Source organism: Mauremys mutica, chromosome 3 (assembly GCF_020497125.1).
Source record: "Mauremys mutica isolate MM-2020 ecotype Southern chromosome 3, ASM2049712v1, whole genome shotgun sequence".
Classification (NCBI taxonomy): Eukaryota; Metazoa; Chordata; order Testudines; family Geoemydidae; genus Mauremys; species Mauremys mutica.
In genome coordinates this window covers 142,172,302-142,196,678 of record NC_059074.1, presented here as the reverse complement: position 1 = coordinate 142,196,678, position 24,377 = coordinate 142,172,302, and the positions used below count along the sequence as shown (strand labels likewise).

Genomic DNA, 24,377 nt, shown 5'->3' with positions numbered 1-24,377 from the left:
GCGTTCTTGTTGGTTATTATAACCTTAATACATATTCTTCACAACTCAGAGATAGATGTAGTTTTCATTTTTAGAAGGTACACACTATACATTTTTAAACAGTGATGTGTTTTGAAAACTTTTCAGATTAGTTTTACAGCTATATCAGAAAATGAATGATTGTTTGGTTATTTCATTTACCAAAGGTAATTGAAGCAGATATTTATGAAGTAATTGGGAGGTGAATTATCTCCAATTCAACAGGTTAATCATTAATATTTGGAGGATTTTCTTGCCATGCTGTATTAGGAGGAGAACATCACCAGACAAACATTTAAATTATTTTATTTAACAAAACCAACAATGTTAAGTATTCTGGATTTTTTTTCTTTAACAGCAAACATATACACCTCTACCCCAATATAACGCGGCCCGGTATAATGTGGGTTCGCATACAACACGGTAAAGCTCTGACATGCTGCTCAGAGCAGCGTGTTAAGGGTGCCGGTCCAGGCTGGGGCTGAGGGTTTCGATAAGGGGCAGAGGGTCTTGGGGGTGGTCGGGGCTCCCTGCCCCACCCAGGGTCTGGGGGGTAAGAGCTGTGGAAGGGCACTTTTGGGGCCCCTGCAGTCCCAGAGTGGCCTGGGGGATTAGCGGGGGGCTGGGAGCAGCCCACTGTGCTTCCTTCACCCCATTCCCAGCCATATCGCTCAGGGGAGGGGGCTTGAGGGAAGGGATCCCCCTGCACTCACCAGCAGCGGCGAAAGCGGAGCAGCCCGGCCCCAGCTCACTCCACTCTGCCAGCTCCCAGGCGCAGCACTCTGCTTCCCGCCACAGGTGAGTGCGGAGGGTGTCCTTTCCCCAACTTCCCCGCATGCACCTGCAGCAGGAAGTGGTGCGCTGTGGCTGGGAGGTAGCAGAGTGGAGCGGGATGGGGCCGCGTCACTCTGCTTCCCGCTGCCGGTGAGTACGGGGAGGTTGGGGAAAGGACGCACTCACTGGCAGCGGGAAGCAGAGCAACGTGGCCCCATCCCGCTCCACTCTGCTACCTCCCAGCTGCGTGCTCCGCTTCCCGCCGCAGGTTAGTGCAGGACCTTTCCCCAGCTGCCCCCCAGTGACACGGCTGGGGCTGGGGCAAGGAAAGTGGAACGGGCTGGGGACGCGTCGCTCCGCTTCCCACTGCAGGTGAGTGTGGGAGGGCATCCTTTCCCCAACCTCCCCGCACTCACTGATGGTGGGAAGCGGAGTGCCGCGGCTGGGAGCTGGCAGAGTGGAGTGGACTGGGGCCAGGCTGCTCCGCTTCCCACCACTGCTGGTGAGTGCCTGTCAGGGGGTGGGGTGGATAGAGATCAGAGCAGTCAGGGGACAGGGAGGTTGGGTAGGGGGTGGGATCCTGGGGGTGATTAGGGACAGGGGTCTCTGGAGGGGGCGGTCAGGGAACAAGGAACGGGGGGAGGGGGCAAAGCAAGTTTGCTATAACGTGGTCTCACCTATAACACAGTGAGATTTTTTGTCTCCCGAGTACCGCATTATATTGGGATAGAGGTGTATTTTAACAAAACAGGCATATGTCCTTCGCTTCTCACATTTGTCTCCAGACGACTTCTCCTTGTCCAGATCTATTCTTCCCCCAACAATCTTCTATTCATTGAACTTTTAGAATCTATGCACTTTTAGAGAGAGGTAAGGGATTGACTCTGTGTATGCAAATTTGCAGAGAAACAATAGAGTTGAGGTCTGTTATTTCTCACCTCTATGTATTTATTTAAAAACCTTTTCTCTGTTAACAAGCAAGTTACCTCTGGAGACAAATCCACAGTTTGAGAACTGCAAAACTAGGCATCTCTGATGGTATCTTCTAGACTGAGCACTGAGTCCCATTGGGTAGATAGAAAGATTAATCTAAATAATCTATACAGAAGCCCCTGGAGCCCCATAAGATTGGGTCCCTAATCCATGAACTATTCAAACTCATTTACAAAACTTTTTTTATACATTACATGGATATATTTTCTCATACTATAGAATTAGAATTTATAATCCCTATTGCATGATGAGATATCTTTGAGCTATAATGTATCTTAATTAAAACTATCTTTAAATAGGTTTTTTCCTCAAAAAGCATTTTATCAAAAAAATCCAATTTAAATTAAAGAAAAAAATCTGATTTTTTTTAATTTAAAAAACCCACCACATTGATTGTTATCCATCTGAGTGTGGCTCTGCAGTGTGGATTCTTGTAGGCAGGCTTGGCTAACTGGGGTCATGGACCTAGTCTAACTCTCCAGTGAAGACATAATCAGAGAGGTAAACTTGGTGCCTGTTCTTGCAGCTCTTATTTATAATAGCAGTGAATAGTCCCACTGGAATCACTAGGATTCCCTGAGTATGGGGTAATCTGTGGTTAAGGGTTGCAGTGTTTTTGGTCCTTAGTTTTCATTCTTTATACACTTCTGATGTTTATATTTTAATAAGACTCATTCTGTCTTCTGCAAACTTGACCAGCTGCAGCCTCCGAGTCTCTCCAACTCAGTTGGAACACTGTGTATCAAGAAGGGAATAGATGCTTAAATAGGCTGCTAAAATCTTGGCAGATGCCAGCAGAGAAGCTCTTCATTATAGTTGCTTAACTTCATTTTTTATTTTCAATCCCTCTTCCCCAGCTGAATGAAAAGTCTGTTCCTCAGTGAGGTCTGTTTATCTGTAAAGTTTGTAAAGTTTCTTTTTTGAAGCTGCCTGTTATTGTTTAGCTTAAAAAATGTTCTGAGGAGAGCTTTTTAGGAAGTTAAAGATATGGGTTATAGTGAAATTATAGCTGCTATAGAGTTCAGAGGAGCATTGAAATGGCTTTTGTGTCCTACCCTTCTAGTTTAATAAATACTTTATATAATGCCTACAGTTTACTAGACTGATAGTAATAGATACAGTCTCTGCTCTGAAGAGTTGACAGTCTTAAGAGGCAAGTAGTGATATAGGGGAGGGTAAATGAAAGGGATACTCATGGCTATACTACTAAGATTCCTATGTTTTTGATTGAGCTCCTTTTATGGTGGTAATTCATTCTTTTTTAGCATTTACTTAATGTGACAGGGTGTTTTTGGGGGGTGGGGTGGAAGAAGGACTGTAGATGGAGAGGCAAGGCGTGTAAGGAAAGAACTGGAAGAATAGAGGGTAGTCTAAAGCACCTTTTTCCATAGTACCTAAGCACTGATGTGGTAATGAGTCAAAGTGCGGACGGGGGGTAGAAAGACAAGGTAGGTGAAGAGCATAGTAGTGATATGGTTATTGTGTCACAATAGAATTCAAGAAAGCCCAATATTGGTGTCAATGACTGTCAGGATGTAGGGATTGTTAGACTGATTCTCTGGTGCTAGCAAAGGCTGTATGAGGTGTCTTCCGGAAACAAGGACCTTTATAGACCATTTGAGAACCTCTTTCTTGTTTTTCTGTTTGTTCACACGTGCAAGAGCCTATGGAGAGCTGCACCCTGGAGCAGTTAGTGTCTGGTCCAATGGGTAATGTGGAGAGGAGCTTCGTATGGAGTAGTAGGGTTGTGGGTACCACTGGTGCTGTGCAACATTTTACCAAATGGTGACCACTAGCAGGAGCCTTCCACATACAAACTTTAATTTAAAGCTTTATTTTAACTACAGTCTGTGGTTCATATATTGCAAAACCTAAAAATAAAATTAAACTTTTTATGAACTTTCAAGATATTGAGCAAAATGAGTGTGTTTCCTTTTACTATTAATCTTCCACCTTTTTTTGGAACTTGATTGTAGAGAGTCATCATTGGCTCTTACAAGTTAATGATGTCCTACCATTCTTCACCTGGAGGTTGACAGGCCACAGATTTTTTTTTCCCACCTGTTTTTCTGTCACTGGAGGAGTAATCAAAGAATCTCTCACTTGTATCTGTGTTTCTTTCCTTAAACATGGAATATTAACTAACAGGTTTTGTTTTTAAGTCCTTCCCAGGGAAATTGTGGAAATGAATATCACAAAAAGTATTGGATAATCACATTATTTTCATGAATTCTTTTTCTTACATTCACTCTAGACTTAGACAACACTGTGATGGAACATGGTGTTAATAATTAAAATGTGATATTTAAGATTACATAATCTTAAAATGGCAAACTGCTTAATGTACTAGAATACAATTTTTCAGACTTTTCTTTAGGTGGATCACCATTGAATATATCAGGGATGGCCAACCTGTGGCTCTTCAGAAGTTAAATATGAGGCTGTAACGATGCTAGTTCTGGCGGGACCCAACTGAGAGTGCCAATTCAGGACAAATTGCTTAAAACAGGGCAGTTACAGCCCAAGGCTGGTGTTTTTCCACCTCTAAGGCAAACCAAACCAGCCAGAGAAAGAAGACTTTGGTCTCACCCCACTGGCTAACCACAAGTCATACAAGTGTCAATTCCCTTAGACACTCCAGTTTCCCAGTATCACCACCAGTGCCACTCGTTATGGGGTCAAATGGTTATGAAAACCAACACCCCAGTAAAAGAAGAAAAAGGGTTCTCTCGATCCCAAAGAATCAACCCCTAGACCCAGGTCAATATACAAATCAGATCTTACCCACAAATCACGCTGTTGCCAATCCTTTAGAATCTAAAATCTAAAGGTTTATTCATAAAAGGAAAAAGATATAGATGAGAGCTAGAATTGGTTAAATGGAACCAAATACATACAGTAATGGCAAAGTTCTTGGTTCAGGCTTGTAGCAGTGATAGAATAAACTGCAAGTTCAAATCAAGTCTCTGGAGTACATCCCCCGCTGGGATGGGTCATTCAGTCCTTTGTGTAGAGCTTCCATTTGTAGCAAAGTCCCTCCAGAGGTAAGAAGCAGGATTGAAGACCAGATGGAGATGAGGCATCAGCCTTTTATAGTCTTTTCCAGGTGTAAGAACACCTCTTTGTTCTTACTGTGGAAAATTACAGCAAAATGGAGTCTGGAGTCACATGGGCAAGTTCCTGCACACTTTGCTGAGTTACAAGGCGTATCTGCCTTCTCTCAATGGGTCAATTGTATAGCTGATGGTCCTTAATGGGCCATCAAGCAGGCTAGGCAGAGCTAACACCAACTTGTCTGGGATGTCACCCAGAAGCGTAGCATAAGTTTGAAGTACAGACAGTATAGAGCCAATATTCATAACTTCAACTAAAAAATGACACATGCATACAGACAGCATAATCATAACCAGCAATCCATAACCTGGCCTTAGACACCTCATTTGACCCCTTTATACAAGATTTGGTGCCACTACAGGACTTTGGTTGCAACCATGTTCTGTATGGTCCCAGATTATGTCAATAACGTCACAGCGGCTCCTTGTATAGGCACCAACTCGGGGACTGGAGCTACAGGTGCCAACTTTCCAATGTGCTGGGGGGGTGCTCACTGCTCAACCCCCAGCTCTGCCACAGTCCCTGCCCCCTCCCCTGAGCCTGCTGTGCCCTCACTCCTCTCCCTCCAGAGCCTCCTGCACGCCACAAAACAGCTGATCAGGAGGGACGGTGGAGGCACTGATCTGCAGGGCTGCCGTTGGGTGGGAGGAGTTGGGGGCGGGGAGCTGATGCAGGGCTGCTGACATATTACTGTGGCTCTTTGGCAATGTACATTGCTAAATTCTGGCTCCTTCTCAGGCTCAGGTTGGCCACCACTGGAATATATTCTAAACAGGTACTTTGAGACATCCCAAATGAAGAATTCAGACTCTCAGTATATCTCACCCTAAATATGAAGTTGATAGTCTTTCTCTTGGTATAACCAGTAATATTATACAATAGGCCTCTATAGCCTATAGTATACTTCTTTTCAGTTTGAATTATATTTAGCGTACATTTATCAGAGCCAAATTTTTCCTCTGAGCTACACAGTAGCAGTACCTCACTTGTTCAGGTTCCCATTGACCTCATTGGGATAGCAGATTGTTGAAGTGAAGTACTGCTTTGAGGATCTGGGTGGAGTTTTTGCTCTGTAATTTAAAGTATGTAGACTGAGTGCTTGTTAATTTTTTTTTGGTGGTGGAAGAGAAGAATGAACGGAGACTTAAAAGATTATTTGCAGTAAAGCAAGTAAATTGCAAAGCTTGTTAGAAGGGCTTCTTAAGGGAATGCACAAAATGTGGCTTTTGTTGCGGCGTGGTGGTTGCTAATTGTACATCTCAATTTCTGTCCTTCAGTGACTTTGTATAGATTTCATTCTGTTCAAATTTTGATTTATCTTTATTAATGAAATTAGTGGAACCCACTGCTTATGTGTTCTTTTTACATATCTAAAATAGGACTTCAAGCCTAGGATAGGATAATTTAAGTTTAAAAATATATAAAGAAAGATCACACACATAATTCTAGTGTTTTCATGCCTATACTTGCAATCTTAGGTTTATATAAGTTTTGTCTTGGTGTCTGATTTATATGCTATGCTGGCATCCAGTAATGTAGAAGTATATATTCTAATAGCAGGATATATGCTCATCATGAATAGTCCCTCAGTCTCAATTTTCTGTCTCACAGGGCCAAATCCTCGTTTTTGTGTAGATAAAACTTGTGCTGATCAGGATTTTTCAGAAACAGTGGCTAATCAAATGAGTCCAGTGTCCTTTGAATCATTGTTTTAATTTTCCTTGTATAAGGTAAGGAAGGGAGGATATATACTTGTTCCATACCACAGTTTTAAAGAAGGCAATATAATCTGGTGGATGATAAATCAAATTTGACTGTATTTGTAAATTAGTCTAAATGTTCTCCATTCCCCTCCAAGGTTCACACTGACAGGAAGAAAACTTGTTTAGTGCCAGCCATTAAGTGTACTTATTACTGTATTGAGGGACAGTAACTAGCCATGTGCCAATTCACAAGATTGCACTGTTTACTTAGCTTGACTATTTTAACTCCCTCCTATGAATTAAGAATTAAAATAATAAATGCATATATACTAGTATTTTATTTTAAGCACTTCATAGTGTTGAATCTCATTTGTCATAGTTAGGAATGGGGAAGTACAAGACTTGAAAAATCTGCCGACTTGTGGTGAGTAGGAAGCTTTCCTGGATGAGTGCAGAAAGTGATGACAATCGAAAGTTTCATTTAAAAAAACTAGGGCTGTTGATTAATCACGCAATTAACTCAAAAAAATGAACTGCGATTAAAAAAATTAATCATTAATCGCATTGTTAAATGATAAAATACCAATTGAAATTTATTAAATATTTTTGGATGTTTTTCTACATTTAAAATATACTGATTTCAATTACAACACAGATGTTTACATTTACGGGAGATACTGCTGACTGCTTCTTATTTACAATGTCACCTGAAAGTGAGAACAGGTGTTTGCATGGCACTTGTGTAGCTGGCATTGCAAGGTATTTACGTGCTAGATATGCTAAACATTCATATGCCCCTTCATGCTTCGGCCACCATTCCAGAGGACATGCTTCCATGCTGATGATGCTAGTTAAAAAAAAAGTGTTAATTAAATTTGTGACTGAACTCTTTGGGGGAGAATTGTATGTCTCCTGTTCTGTTTTACCCAGATTCTGCCATGTATTTCTTGTTATAGCAGTCTCTGATGATGACCCAGCACATGTTAGTTTTAAGAACACTTTCACAGCGGATTTGACAAAATGCAAAGAAGGTACCAGTGTGAGATTTCTAAGGATACAGCACTCGACCCAAGGTTTAAGAATCTGAAGTGCCTTCCAAAATCTGAGAGGGATGAGGCGTGGAGAATGCTTTCAGATGTCTTAAAGGAGCAACACACTGATGCAGAAACTACAGAACCTGAACCACCAAAAAAGAAAATCAACCTTCTGCTGGTGGCATCTGACTCATGATGATGAAAATGAACATACGTCTGTCCACTCTGCTTTGGAACATTATCTAGCAGAACCCGTCATCAGCATGGTTGCATGTATTCTGGAATGGTGGTTGAAGCATGATGGGACATATGAATCTTTAGCGCATCTGGCACATAAATATCTTGTGATGCTGGCTACAACAGTGCCATGCGAACGCCTGTTCTCACTTTCAGGTGACATTGTAAACAAGACGTGGGCAGCATTATCTCACTCCAAATTGTAACCAGACCTGTTTGTCTGAGCGATTGGCTGAAGTAGGGCTGAGTGGACTTGTAGGTTCTAAAGTTTTACATTGTTTTATTTTTGAATGCAGTTAATTTTTTGTATATAATTCTACATTTGTAAGTTCAACTTCCATTATAAAGAGATTGCACCACAGTACTTGTATTAGGTGAATTGAAATATACTATTTCTTTTGCCTTTTACTGTGCAAATATTTGTAATAAAAAATAAAGTGAGCACTGTACACTTTGTATTCTGTGTCATAATTGAAATAAATATATTTGAAAATGTAGAAAACATCCAAAATATTTAAATAAATAGTATTCTATTATTGTTTAACAGTGCAATTAATCAGTGGACAGCCCTAAAATACCCCAGACCAAATCTACTCAGTATGATTGATAATTTTTTTCTGAAAGCAAGCAGAATGTAAAGGATGCAGTGTTATCTTAGTGCACCAGTACTTTGGCTATTGCTTAGAGCTTTGCATGGCTATACAGTATAAATGTTTAATTCTTTTAAAAATCCTGCTAAACTCTTGGAAAATATTTTGTGGCAGAATCCACAGGTTAATTTAGTTACTGTGTAAAATGTTTCATTAGTATTACATTTCTTGCCTTCCAGTTTTAATCAAGGGTTCCCTTGTTGTACTGTAACAACTTGTTTTAAAACTGGAACTTGAAGTTTTAGATTTTCAGTGGTTTATAGCTCAGTGGTTTGAGCATTGGCCTGCTAAACCCAGGGTTGCAAGTTCAATCCTTGAGGGGGCCACTTAGGGATCTCGGGCAAAAATTGGTCCTGTTAGTGAAAGCAGGGGGCTGGACTCAATGACCTTTCAAGGTCCCTTCCAGTTCTAGGAGATTGATTGGTATACTGCTTTCCCCAAATCTGAATGTTCTAGCATATCTTAAAAAGGAAAATACTTTTGGCATTTGTGCCTTGTTTTCCTCTTAAAAACAACCAAAACCAAACCTTATTTTTATACTTTTTCTGCTTGATTATTTGCATTAGAAGTTCAAGTCTTGGTTGTACTGTTTTTCCTAGAAATATCTTTAGGTTGCTGGAGACTAGTAGGATTATGACATCACACATACCAAATAAGAAAAACCTGAGCATTTGAGAGAGAAAGAGACTTACAGTGCCCATTTAAAACATCTGATTTTTCCTTCTGATTTAACTCAGATGTCTAAACTGTTGGGGGAAATCTTTTTGTTGGATTCAGCAGACTGCTGCTTAAATTAAGGGTTAAGAGAGCTCCTATTCCACCTGCTCCAGTTATATGTACCTCAGAGGAGCAGTGAAAGCAGAAGCTTGCATATCAGTCTTTCCCTATTGGGGGTCTTCTCTCAGGATGGTCCCGTGAACTTTAATTGAGTCCAGTATTAGTAAAGTCATATCTATTGTCTCTGCTATGTTTTGCAGGTGGCATCAGTAGCCCAGAAAAATATTAAATTTAACAAGTCTTCCACCACTAGTAGATGGGATTGTTACAGGTGTTTAGTGCAGATTTGTGTTTTTAGATTTAATTTTTTCCCAATTTCTCATGACATATAATGTTACAATTTCTGTTGAGACTAGATTATTCAACAGAATCTTATTTCGTTTTCTCACTAAAACTGACACATCCTCATGCAGTGGAAAGAACATTAGTGCCCCTCACCCATTCTTTCTCAGCAATGATTGATATGGTAATCCAGGCATCATCCATAATCAGGATGCAGGCAACTGCTGTCAAATGATACACAGCTTAATTAATAGCTCTACAGCAACTCTGTAGGTTGTTTGATTTCAATTAATATTTTCTTCACCTTCTACAGATGCTCTGGCTAAAGTTGTTCTCATCATGTGAATTTCCCTGACACTGGTAGAAATACTAGGCTCATGAAGCATAGGCTGCTGACATGTAGTAGTTCTTTCTTGTTCTGAACTCTTTCCTGTATAAAATCTTCTGCCTGCTTTCACAGAGGTCTTGCGCAAGGCAAAAATTATCTCCACCTTTCTTTCACCTATCTGAAGTTGGGATGTAAATAACATGTAAAAAAAGTAAGCGTTTAAGCTATTAAATTTTACCGGGTAAACATTTAATGGTTAGGCTCCGCTGCTGGCCCTGCATGCCCGGTGGCTCTCCTGCTGCCCCGTGCAGAGCTCAGGGTGTGGGGCCGGGAGTGGAGTCCCACAGCGGAATTTAAAAGTTAACTGGAATACCTTACCAATAAAACGGATGCTTATTGGTTAATCAGTTAACCAGTTAACATTTTACATCCCTAATCTGAAGTACATACGGCTACTTTGTGACCTTGGTGTTACAGTAGTTGAAGCAATGTGTCTCTGTTGATATAAACCGGTTAAAGGCTTGATAGCAAAAGGGAAAGCATGATATCAAGAGTTAAATGAGAAAAGTATTCCATAGTCTGCCCTCTAATACAACTCTATGTTCTCAAAAGTGTGTGTGTTGTATGTGGCAAAATCTATTTTTGGTCAGCTCTAATTTTAATACTAATCAGAACTCTTTTGCTGCTCTGCATACTTCTACCACAATAGTCCTGATCAGTGACTTATCAGCAAAGTGTAAGGTACTCGCTGTCACCCTAGCTTCCTAATGCTATTTTATACCACCATCCAGTTAGAGTAGGGCCACTGCCTTTCATTCGGGGACAGCTGGTCACTGTAAAGCAGGCACAATGAACGTTATATCTGGTCTGTAATGCTGCTGCTCACTCCAGGTCTGCTTTTGGAGGAATGTTTGGCTTACCATGCCCCAGGATTGGGCTGCTCACTGCCGTTTCCAGCTGTCATCAGCTGGGCGACAGTTTATTGCCATATAATCTCATTTAAAATTCAAAGCTGTTGTGAAAAGTTGCCGCTGCTGGCAAGTCAGAGTCAGCTATGATGATACTGAATGAAGGAAGGTGAATTTTGGAATACCTTGCACTAAACTTCCAGAATGCATACATCCTTCTAGGCCTCCATTTTGGAATGTATCTGAGGCCATGAGCTTTGAGTAAGATGCTGAGTGTTGTGGAGAGGTGCTTGAAGAGTCCCAGAATACATTAATAAAAGCCCATTAATTAGGCATATTGCTGTGGGGATGAGGGATGAGCTGAACCATTGTAAGGATAAGAAAGCCAGTCAAAAATGTCATTCAGTCTTTGCCCTTACAGTAGCTTTGGTTAACGTAGATGCATCATCAAAGACTGTACACTGCAAAATCTACCCTGGTGGAAGTCATGTTATGACATGTTTTGCTATTGGCTATATATATGATACTAAACTTTATTGTAATAACCACATTATTAAAGTGTTGCAGCCCTGCTTTTTATAGTGCTGCACTGAATAGAGTTGATTGAAGCTGTTGGATGGAGGGACAGCAGAAAAAGCCAGATCATCTCATTTTCTAATGTAAGAAAATTTGAAAATGGGGCGGGGTAGAAGCAGAGAAGCTATTATTTTGGCATGAAAATTCTTGTATGGCACCAGTTTTCCAGGGGATGTTCATTGGATCTTTCCATCTAGACTGTGAAAAAACACCCCTCTGAATGACAAAAGTTTTCATAGAATCATAGAATCTCAGGGTTGGAAGGGACCTCAGGAGGTCATCTTGTCCAACCCGCAATGAAAAGTGCCGGTGTGGACAGCACTTCAGCTAACACCTCTCGTTGGAGGTGGTTTTATTTTGTCACCGGGAAAGCTCACTCCTGGTGATAAAGAGTGGCTACACAGTGCACCTTACAATGGTGAGGCTGCAGTGGCACAGCTGTGCTGTTGTAAGGTGCGCAGTGTAGACATACCCTGAGATGCAAAACCTCTAGCAAATCAGACAGCTCTATTAACATATTTTCCCCTCTCCATCTTATTCTGAATAAACTGCAGTGGCCGTCTGCTTCTAAGCAATGTCGTGTGATCTCTGGGGCAAGCTGAACCTAAATTCTGTTGCAAGATCTGCAGGACTGTGATGTGATGTGTGTGTGTGGGGGGGGAGGGGGGCAGGGGGGAACAGACTGGAAATTCAATGACAACTTTAATAAAATTTTAAAATGCAAGTTTTTAAATACAGTCCGTATAATAGCTCCTGCTATTTAGTGTATTAAATTCCATTTGTTTTACACTGTCTGCACATCTTCCATTTTCACTATGCCAAAACTTTTTTTAACAACACATAGCTGCATTGTAGGAGTTGTTTGGTGAAGCTGGATGTCTTGGCACCTGTAGGCATCAGAGGCAATTTGGGATTATGGGGTAAGCATATTTGCTGGATGTTTCTGCTAAAATAATTATCAGTGATTTGGGTTAGCCATATTGGCATTTAAGCTGTCATCTTCAGGTTTCAAAATAAACACCCCATAGAAGTTAATATGGGCTAGTTCACACGTCTTTTATCTGTTTTAGGTTCCCTGCTGACTCACAAAGACAACAGTGCATTGATTTATCTTGATTTATGTTTTCTGTGTTTTCTTCACAACCATAAATGGCTAAAAAATCATAAAATGAAAGTTGCAGCTCAGGAGATAAGTCTGTGCTAAGGGATGGATTTCATAGCAAATTCTGCAGATGCAGAATATGCAAGGCCATGCTTGTAGCTTCCTGTCAGAGAATTGCCACTGGACTGGGGATTTAGGCAGCCTTCAGCTTGCCGTCTTAAACTTCAATTTCAAACGTTTCATTAGGTATCCCCATGGCTCTAGTACATGTAAAGTATTCATTACACTCCTGTTACTGAAGGGAAAAATAAGAGGCTAAAGAGAAGTAAAAGAGGAAAATAAAGTTTTGAGGGTTGAAAGCAAGATGGCATTAGCGAAAAATACATTGAATTAAACTGCGAGCTCTTGGGGAGAGAATTTTTTTCTGAGTATGTAATGTGCAATAAGGTGCTGATTGTGACTGGGGCCTCTGGCTGTTACTACAATACAAATAATTTAACCAAAGTGGTAAGCATTGTAGGAAACGTAGTCTGAGGGGAATGCGCACACACAGGGTTGTGGATTTATTGAGATGTTCACGTAGCAAACCTTGCATATATGTGTGAACTTATTGTAACTTTTACACTTTTCCCTATTCCCACCCCTTTTTGTTGCTCTCATTTGTCATGTCTGTAAACATTGTAAGCTCTTCAAGACAGGGGTCACCGCTTTTATATAAGGTTAACAATTTTTGCAATCTTTCTTGGTACTTGAGTAATTTTGTCTTTGTTTTAAACTTCAGATTTGGCTTGTATCTGCCGTAATCCACAGTGAAGAAAATCGTTTTAGCTTTGAGTGTGATAATTTGGTTAAGAAATAAAGAAGTTAAAAACCTTTGGAAGTGATTATGCAAATGTTCTGTTTACTTCATTTTCTTTAGCAAAATAATTGTAACTTTTAGCAACTTTTAATAAATTTAGCTTTTAACTTTAACATTTTACAAAGAGATTCAAATGCATTACTGGCATTCATTTGTTTGGAATGAAGAACAGTGAAATAAAAGCTCTTGTTAGTCAGTGGTCAAACTAGCATGACTTTTACTTGAATGTCTCTGTGATCTTAAATTATCCGTCATGTCTAGGGTTTCCAGTGCAGGTGAATGTGTTGATTCATGGTTGAATCTATTGAGACAGTCAACACCTCCATTGGATCCAAGACCTTTCTTAAAATGATACTACTTTGTACATTCTAAGAAACTGATTTGTAATGCAATGTGTATTATCCTTGCTTTAATGATGTGATTCTTTGAGTGCAACTTCTGCTAGAGTACACATTTCAAATGTGTGTTTCAGTATATTTTTTTCTTACATAAATAAGGTCATTCAGTGTGCACAATTCTTTGTGCTGTTAAGATTGAGAATTTATTTGCCAAAAAAAAAAAAAAAGTTGGGGTTTCCACAGCATCATTAATTTGGCTCTGTTGCATTCTCTGAGTACCAAGGGTTACATTTAACATCATAATTCTAATGCAAAATATTTGTGTAATACAGTAGAACTTCAGCGTTACAAACACCTTGGGAATGGAAGTTGTTCGCAACTCTGAAATGTTGTAACTGAACAAAATGTTATGGTTGTTCTTTCAAAAGTTTCCAACTGAACATTCACTTAATACAGCTTTGAAAATTTACTATGCAGAAGAAAAATTCTGCTTTTAACCATCTTAATTTAAATGAAACAAGCACAGAAACAGTTTCCTTATCTTGTAATTTTTTTTTTATATTTAACAGTATTGTACTGTATTAGCCTTTATTTATTTATTTATTTTCTTGCGTGTGTCTCTGCTTCTGCCTGATTGCATACTTCCAGTTCCAAATGAGATGTGTGGTTGACTGGTCAGTTTGTAACTCTGAGGTTCTACTGTGTACTATGTTACTATCTCTGGGAGGACCATAATTTTTGAATTTCCTGATTCTTTTGCACTGACATTCCTAATGTGATTCTTTGGACACCACTATCCCAGTCGGACACCAGTGTTTCTCCACTGCCAAGTAGTAGCAGATGACCGGTGTCTTGAAAGTTGGCTTTCTGATGCAGGAGAAATCAGTGATGCAGAGTCTGGGTATATTCTAAGTATAACCCATGCACTAGTCCTGGAATAGTGATGGTCAAACAGCATGTAGTTTAATCCCTTTTTTCAGGAATCTCTGCCCAGCAGCACCAGTGTGCCCAGTTAGTTCCCAGAGAGGAGCTGTCTCAAGAAATGACTAATCGAATACGAAGGCAGAGAAAAACTCTACTGCTATTCACACAGCAACCTTTACAATGGCCTCTGCACAAAACCTTGTATAATGAAGACTAACACTGCATGTCTTTTCAAGTCTGAAAATTTTCTTCCATGCTAAGAAAAATCATTTGGAGACTGTCATAGCACATATGGTGATGCTTATTATAATGTAACACCTAGTGCAAAATCTTTTGTATACGGTTGCCCATCATGCAAAAACAGAGGAATTGGTGTTTTGCAGTGAGCAACAATGACTCAAAGTGCACAAAACCTTAAAATTGTGGTTAATTACTAGGAAAATTTGAAAATTGATTCCAGTAGCTCATGCTTTTTTTTAATTGATTCGATGGCAAATTTTTAAGTAACATGCAAAGGATTTTCCAGCTATTACCATAAGTAAAGTGAAGTTCCACTGGAAATGAAAGAGTATATGTGGTGTTTATGGCATGAACTCTTGATCTGTTTCCAAAGCAGTCCTCCCTCCACTAGAAAATAAAATCTGATCAAATATTGGATCAGTTTGGAAATAATCAATGAAGAATGCATTAAGAGGAGCTAATTTTTTTTGAGTGTTCATGTTCCAGGCTATTACAGAGGCACCTAAGAGCCTGATTGATGCAATTTGAATTGCAGTCCTTCTCAGTCAGGAGCTACAGTTTTCTGTTGAGAGAAGGTTTCATGCATGCACCTTACAATTACTAAAACTACCACAGACCACATACTACAACTTTAACTTTGGCTAGCTATGGCAGCTTTCCATCCCTCACTTTAACTGCCCTTCTGCACACAAGCCTTTACCGGTGCAGCCAACTACGCACAACAGTTAGTATTAGAGGAGAAAATAATATGGTAAATCTACATGAGCAGGAGGACAAAAGGGGGACAGAGTTAAGGTTGCAGTATGAGATCTGCAGTATGCCATTGTTGTAATGATAAGGTGCAGTCTTTTGAGTGGGGGAGTAGAGAATATGTACTGTGAGGTGGTTTAACTTTTTGTTTTCTTGTGTGGGTTTGTTTGCTACATTGTATGTGTGTAGCAATACTGATTGCTTCACAACAAATGTGTGTGTGTATGTGTGTATGTATGTATTATATTTCGGTACATAGAGATGCAAAATCCCAAAATGAATAAGGTTTGTCACTCTAGAGTAGATAAATTGTGGATTTTCCTATGCCTCTCATGAAATTGAGATTAACTAGGACATGCTTTTATTTTGTCAACTATTAATATCAGAACTTGACACATTAATCAGGCACCTAGTAGCCAGAGATCTAAACCCGCTATTCAGAGATCAGGAGAAAGATGAGGAGCCTGCACAACAGTAAAGTGCAGGAGCAACACTCTACTGAGAAGCCCATGTTGGTTCCCAACAGCTACTGGGAAGAAGGAAGTTGCTGAGCTTTCTACCAGGGTTCTGTCCCTGGACCCTGCTTGGGGGCTCCATCTTTCCATAGCTTTGGGAAGGAATAACAACTGTCCGTTAAAGAAACTTCTTTGTTTCTAGCTGATGGAAGTAGGAAGCAACACACTATCTTGCGTTGCCTTTTATCCCAGATCTTCCCCAGCCTTCTTTATGTATAGGTCTTTTCTTGACTTGTGATAAACTCATTATACCTTTTGTCTGTGTAAATCTGAAACAGAACTCAAAACTGGGATCAGAAGAGCTTTAAAGTGACTGCTTTAGTTTCTGACACAAACATTAGCAGCATAGCAATTTGGTTTGGTCTCTTCACTTACTTTTTCATAATGCATTTTAATCTGTTGTTTTTCTTTCGCTTTTAACTGGTTAAGAAATTTTCAGAATGGAAGGAATTTTTAAAGTAAATAATTCACTTTCCAGGTTTTAATCTGAGGAGAAAACCCTGCTTGCATTTGGTCAGTTTCATGCTCTTCTGTTAACTATTTTTAAAACATGATATTTTGCAAGTTAATTCAGAGTGTAGATAAGAGACTCAGTATATTTTTCCCTTTGGATATGTGCCTGGGCTCAGACAATAAGGAGATTGTTAAAAAAAAAATGTAGAGGGCACAAACCTATATTTTTCCTTTGAGAGGCATCTATACTATATGTTAAACCATATTTGAACTTGGTTTAAATACAGGTCCAGATAAACTGGTTCCAAAAATTGGCCCCCAACCATGAAGTTTTACTGAGTGCTTCCTGTGAAGCTTTTGATTTTAATGAGAGTTGATGGTATTCAACAGGTTCCAGTGTTTGGCCAGCTGGTATAAACAGGGAAAAAATGAAACCATTTTCAAAAAAGCATATTGTAGCCTAAATCCTTAGCTTGTTCTCAAGACTATGTCACTGCTTAGTCTTGAATGGTTTTCAAAGTTAAGTTATGTTCTACCCACATTGGGAGTAATTTTTTAAAATTAATTTTTACTAGCACTAAATCTTTAATGGTGGTTGTGCTTGGAGGAGTGTGGCAGGGATTGTTTGGAGTGCTAGTGTCAAGTGGAATGAAGGAGGGAGAAAGAGTGACAAGGAGAGAGAGAGACACTCAGGGTAGAAAGAAAGGGGGAAAAAATGGAAGACAGTTTACCCCATACTAGATAGCATGCTTTACATCAGTGGCAGGGAAGAAATACTGAATCCAAAATAGACAGAGAGATCAGACATTAGAAAGTGGTGGGCAAAAGGCAAGCGGGTTAAAATCACTTGATTTAAGACTGGTTTCATATTTTGTCATTGGTGAGATACATTTCCATTGTGACTCATTTCTTAACTAATCACAGGATTCATTTATCTCCTTTGGAAATTATTTATCCAAATACACACACACTGTGTATTGTCTTCTTAGATCATCTTATACTAAATAATGTCTCTTTGGTTCCAAAAATTATATTTGTTTGCATGCCCACTTCAGATGAAACCTTTGACTTTAGCTAAGCAACTACCTTTAATAGCTTTTTAAAATGTTTAACTATAAAGTCACATTAAGGGTCACTTTGTGACCTGAGAATATAATTAATTGATTGGTTCAGAATATCAATATTAATATCCTGTTCCTATAAATATGTCATATATAATTAAAATTAGAGGGATTGTAACATATCACAGTGCTATTTGGCTTTCTTTATTGAAAAGGATGTTTTATGGTAATGTAGCTGTATCGGTCCGCTTATATTAGAGAGTCAAGGTGGTGAGGTAGTATCTTTTATTGGACTGACTCTCTGCTGACTAAAATCTGCTAGTCAAAATTGGCAGCCAATTTTAGGACCCATTCCTGATATGTGTGGTATAATTAGAAAAATTAGTACATATGCATGTGGGACCACCAAAGCTGACTTTGTCCTTTACCTTTCAATACATGCTTGAGCAGTAATGATTATAATCGAGTACTTATCTCAAACTTTTTACATTTCTATACAGTGTATAGTATATTAGTTGTGCAAGTCCATCCTCCACTTGCTACTTTGTAAATGTAAATGTTTTAATATATTTAAGATGTTAAGATATAGCCAATAATTGGACAATAAATTGATATTAATTTCTGTATTCAGTTACAGATGTTAAGACTCAACACCCATATTTTACTTGCAGCATGCAATACTGTCTTTATATAGTGCTCTGCAGCCTATTTAATCTTTCACATCTTATAGTCCGTGTAGCTATCTAAGTATGTAAGTATGTTAGACCTCTGTCTATCATTTGCAAGATTTTAGAACTTTCAGGTGATCCCCAGTTATAAGGTTATTTTGTTATTATTCTTCCTTAATATGTAAGGATAGGTAAACTGAATTATGAGACCCATTCCAAAACTGAAACTATAGACTCAAACCTTTTTTGAGTTTGATAAAGTTTGGTTAGCTTTTCTTAGTTATTTTTTCATTTTTGTGTACTTCTACACTGCCCAATTCTGGTCCGGACCAGAGATGAAAGTGCTAAAATCAGACAAGAGTGACTGTCCTTGAGAGATTACCAGCTCAGGTTTGCAGCATCAAAAGGTCTGGATAAGACTTGAATAAGCATTTGAGCTTTTGGATGCTTATCAGTACCAAACTTTCTGAGGTTTGCCCATCACTAGTAGCAGGGCTTGAAAAATTTGCCGGACATCGGTCTGACAACCAGAAGTCGATGCAAAAGAAGGGGCCTCATGAGAGACTATGCCCTGCTGAGAGCCAACCCTCAATTCAGCTTCTACCTGTTTGGAAGGGAGAGGGTGCTGGATTTCTGCCAGTGTGCTATCAATAAACCCCTTATTTTATTTTTACTTTATTTGGGGGGAGAGGGGGCATGGGCAGCTTCATATTTTGTATCAGCTTTAGGCTTGTAGGGGTTTGATAAATTTGAAGCCCTAATCCTATTTAACTGATGGAAATGAGAGAGAGCTTTCTACCTCTTCAGCTCCTCCATAGGCTCCTCATTGCATAGAATGGTAGTGGCTCTCTGCTACTTTAGTCTATCCTCCTGGCTGCTGAGAAGAGGTTAGGAAGAGAGGTCTGTCTATTCTACTCTATTCCTTCAGCAGTCTCCATTTTTAGATAATTCTCTCTCTGCTGATGCTCATAATGGTCCCAAGCAGCAGAAACAACCTTGTGAGATTGGAGCGATTGTTGACAATTTCACTGCTGCCCAGTGAGTACTGAATTACATCAGTGAAAAAAGCTAGTCTTGCTAATGTCATTCTTCTGCGCATTGGTAAAGCTGTGAACAACAGCAGAGGCATTTGGGCTATCTGCAGACTGAGAGAGCCAACAGTTCATTGGTTTACATTCATCTCATATTTGGAAGATTTTCTTATCAACCGTAAATGTAGAAAATGATTAATTATAAAGTGGCAGCTTGAATTTTGCAGAAATTGCTGGCTGAGGTTCTCCCCTCACTAGGGAAAACTCTGTGGCCACTGGTGAGTGGCTGAGAGGATTTTTCAAGATCTGGGGCCTGGTCTACACTAACAAGGTAAGTCGATTTAAGTTACGCTAGTTAAGTTATGTAAGATACGTAACTTAAGTCGACGTAGCTTAGATTGACTTACAGTGGTGTCTGCACCATGCTTTGTTGTTCTCCCGTCAACATAGCTTCCACCTCTCTGGGAGGTGGAGTACTGAAGTCAACAGGAGAGCGCTCTCCCATCGACTTGTCGCATCTTCACCAAACCGGCTAAATTGATACTGCATCAATCACAGCAGTGCCGATTTAGCCTGTAGTGAACACAAACCCTGGCTGTCATGCTGGCTGCATGCCTCCATTTAAGTTGTTTAGAGGTCTAAACAAATCCTTGAAGAAATTGTCGGCTTGAAATCTAATCAGATTGAAAAATGATTGTAAAATAGTTTCAGGTGCTACATCTATGCCTGAGTTTCCCTGCCAATATTTGTGACACAAACAGGGGAAACTGATTTTCTGTACAATACATTGCAAGTGAAAGTGACTTAGACAAAGTTCTGTCAAATGCATGTGGTAAACTAACTGAAAAAATATATTTTTTTCTTTACTCTTTTTATTGTAATAGTATATTATGTGTTACTTGTAACAATAGTAAGTAAACATTTTTCAGATGGAAGTGAAATTTTTAAAAAGTTAATTGTGTTCCTCCAGTAAAGAACATTATATGGTAAATATCAGTTTCCCAAGAGTAGTTTTACACCAAGAGAGAGTACTCTGATGTAAAAGCAGCAAAGAATCCTGTGGCACCTTATAGACTAACAGACGTTTTGCAGCATGAGCTTTCGTGGGTGAATACCCACTTCTTCGGATACATCTTTACTCTGATGTAAATATATTAAAACATATTTTCTTAATGTTGCCAGTAACATCTCTGATTGCAAGGATTTCTTATCACCTACAGGGGCTAGTAAAGTTGCAAATGCTCAGCACCTGTCAGGGTGCTCAGTAGCTGGTGGCATTGGGCCCTAAAATGAAAACTATTAAATTGAAATCTAAATAGTAGATAATTAACAAAGTAAACTAATTGAATGTATATCATCACCCCCTTGTGAGATTGTCAGTGATAGTTGTGGCCCTGGGCACATTATGTGTATGTCTTCTGTTCACCGAACAAGAACAAACTGGGTGTGCAAATGATTAAGTAATTATAGTTTTGGAGGCTAAAACGTTCCTGACGTGACCTTAAGCAATATGGGCCATGCTGCTTTTATAACTTTTGTTTGCTTCTTTATTTTTTATACTCTTGAAACACAAACCTTTGATTTTATTTATAATGGTTTTAAATCTCATGGTAATATTTTAAGATTACTGATTGTACTTGGTTATATTTAAACTGTGCTAGATTGTATATATTAAACTGTGCTAGATTGTTTGATTTTTTTTCAATATTTCCTTGTATTTTTGTAGGACCCCAGCTGAATGCACAACTAGAAGGTTGGCTTTCTCAAGTACAATCTACAAAAAGACCTGCTAGAGCCATTATTGCACCGTAAGTTTCATATCTGTATTTTAACATTTGCGATATTAAGTCCTTTCTTCAGATCTCTCTTAAAGTATTGTTTTTTGCCTAAATAGTATGCTGACTGGGCTCCAGTTAAATTGGGGTTCTCAAACTGGGTATCGTGACCCCTCAGTGGGTTGCAAGATGGTTACATGGGAGTCGCGAGCTGTCAGCTCCATTGGGCTGACAGCCCTAAGCCCCCATTAAATTATCCCCCCCGTCCCGTTTTTAATTTATAAAGGGGTCTCACTCAGAGGCTTGCTGTGTGAAACGGGTCACCAATAAAAAAAGTTTGAAAACCACTGAAAATACTCTGAATATCATGAAAACTGAGGCATAAGACCTGTATCCAGTATAATATATGATTGATTATTAGTTTCTGTGGACAGATGAGACAATAAAAGCGTTCCTTTTCCCAGAAAAAGGTTTGTTCCTACAAGCCAATTCAGAGGTGATTTAGTAGAGTGATAGTATGAAGATTGCAAAGTCGTTAGAAGGGACTTTGATTCTTTCTTTGTCTATATAGCACCAAGTACAGAATTGGTACATTAATAATAATAATAATAATGGCTACCTAGATTCTGTAAACATCTTATGCTAATGTGCATTTTGACTTGTGGATCAGTTGAGGTTTATCCTTTTTTGCTTCCGTTTGTTTTCTTTGTAAGAATTTCAGTTTAAAATGTTTTTTAAATAATACTTGATTTGGGTTCTAGAAGTATTTTTGTATGACTCTGCTTGGTATGTCTGCTTCTGAAAAATGCTTTCAGAATGATTAAATAGACTTTGTACCACGCTTTCAAAAAAGTTACTCTTTGGGCTGTGAACAAGCTAGATACAGTTAAGCCCAAATGCTAATTCTCCTCAGACATTTGAAATAGCAGGAAAAAGTGGTTTATTAATATTCCTCCTCGTCCGAAAAAGCAGTGATACTGACTAATTCTAGAGTTCTAGATAATGCATGAGATAGTTGTCTTTTCAATGGTCAAACAGGACCATGAACCAAATACCCTGAAAGATCATGCCCTTATTAAATACTGTAAAAGTTCTTAACCTGAACTGCAGTGGTGAAGTAATGTCAGGCCATAGAAATCTTTTAACCCAGTTTTCCTTGTGTTCCTTAAGTCTCTGTGAAAGCAATGAGCACATTCTGACTGAACTATAGCCCCATGCAAAGATCAAAGAATATCACTTCTAGTGCAAACCATAGGGAAGGTGAACAGATACTGGAAATAACAGTTGTTGTTTGGTCAGGAGTATATTCTTATTCCTTTTTGGACTATATCATGTACTAGCATCAAAGACACCGAGAGCCATAAAAATGTATTGTTTGCAGGAATAACAGTTACTGCAAAATTTATAAACACTTGTGCAAGTGTCTGAACTACCAAAGTAACATAGCAAATAGGAAAATAAAAAGAGCACAGCTATTTTGCAAAAAGCCTAGCCATGTTTTTTAAATTATTAACATGGCAATAAAATCTTAGACTGGCCATGCAGCCCTATATAATTTTCTGTCTGCAGGATAGATTGGAAAAATAACAGCTAGTCATTTCTAAAACACATTAAGGTAGAATTGGCAGAGGAGATATAAGATGACGGAATAAAAGAGTGAGGCCAATCCAGTTTACTATGAGATGGGAAAGATATATTAAGGTAGGGTAATTTGGTTATAGTGACTTTTATTTAAATGTGATACTTGATGTATATTTATAACGATATCACAGAAGTTACAGTAAGAAACTGGACCCAAATCCTGCTAACATTATGGAAGACAGTGTGGTCAAGTGGACAGATACTAGACTGAGTTCTGTTTCCAGCCCTGCTACTGATTCTTTTTGTGACCTTGGGCAAATCATTCATTTATCAGTGTCTCTGCTTTCTTCCCTGTAAAATGGAACAGCGATGCTTACCTTCCTTGATAAAAATGGTTTGAGATCACTGAATGAAATAAGTAGTGTAGAGAGAAATTACAGACTAGGTAGTCAGATTTTTAAGGTCACAAGGAATCACTGTGATCTACTCTGACCTGCATAACTGCCATCAAATTTCACCCAGTGATCCTGCATTGAGCCCAATAATTTGAACTGCAGCATATATTTTACAAAGATAAACCCTCTTGACTGAAAGGATTTCCAACTCACTGTGTAAGCCTGTTTCAATGTGTAATTGCTTTCACTGGTAATTTCCAGTTTGAAGTTTTCTGTCTTCAACTTCTAGCCATTGGAGTTTATGCCTTTGCTAAATTAAAGAACCCTATACTGTCGGATATCTTCTCTCTGCATAGATTCTTATAGACCACTTCTGTTGTAAGATTGATCTCCTTAAGTTTCTTGTTGAAAGGTGTGTTTTACAGACCATGAATCATTCCTCTAGCTCTTTTCTGAACCCTATCCAATTTTTCAACATTCTTTTCAAAGTGTGGACAGCAGATCTAGACACAGGATTCAAAACAAGTAGTTTAAATGGCTGGAAACTTTTTGGCATATGATGGGTCTGGAAAACCAGGAAAGGGAAGGAGCATCGCCTCAGCCAGTGATGGCCATAGAGTGTGATAGGAAATGACTGGGTTCAACCCCACTCCTCTCATTTAATTTCCCAATAGTTGTAACCATTACTGTGCTAGATTCCATGCATTTACCCCACACCCATTTGTTATCTGATAGATGTATTCTTTTATTGCCAAGGTACATCCCCTCGCTTCCTTTCCCACTTGCTTCTCATCACATATAGTAGTCCTTTAGTGCTAGAATATAGGTATTGCTTTCACCTTCTTCTTATTCATTACTCAGTGTTGCTACAAAGTTCTAATGATGTACAGTTGTATGGTGTGCAGCGTATTGACAAACATGAAGACCTAGGTGACCATGGATTTGTTATAGTATCTTAGATAAGTAATACAGTCGAACCCATTTATCTCGACCTCGGTTAACTTGCCAATCCTATTAACTCGAGGTTTTACAAGTGGAACCGCCAAACTCCCTCTTTATCTTATGGGCTTCTCATCTGTTATGTCGATTTGCCCAACCCTAATATCTCGAGCCCGGCTCCCCGCGTCCCCAGCCGCCCGCTCCCTGGCTCTCCAGCCGCGCGGTTCCCCAGCCGCCCGCTCCCCGCGTCCCCAGCCGCCCGCCCGCCCCCGCATACCCGGTCCCTGCCCGTCCCTGCCAGCCCGGGCCCGCATACCCGGTCCCTGCCCGTCCCCGCCAGCCCGTCCCCGCA

At 39.4% G+C, this 24,377-nt stretch overlaps 1 protein-coding gene across 4 annotated transcripts in view; it reads left to right on the top strand.

The window, feature by feature from the left end:
- The window catches only part of MEMO1 (mediator of cell motility 1), a 55,973-nt gene that overhangs the window by 9,538 nt on the left and 22,058 nt on the right, over positions 1–24,377 (top strand). For 2 of the 4 annotated variants that reach the window (XM_045010429.1, XM_045010427.1), the window contains exons 2-3: positions 12,250–12,314; positions 21,062–21,143. In XM_045010429.1, the coding sequence (XP_044866364.1) occupies positions 12,250–12,314; positions 21,062–21,143 (147 nt within the window). Of the gene's footprint in view, positions 1–11,460; positions 11,478–12,249; positions 12,315–21,061; positions 21,144–24,377 lie in introns of those variants that run through there. The other 2 variants (XM_045010430.1, XM_045010428.1) reach the window with 2 other exon arrangements.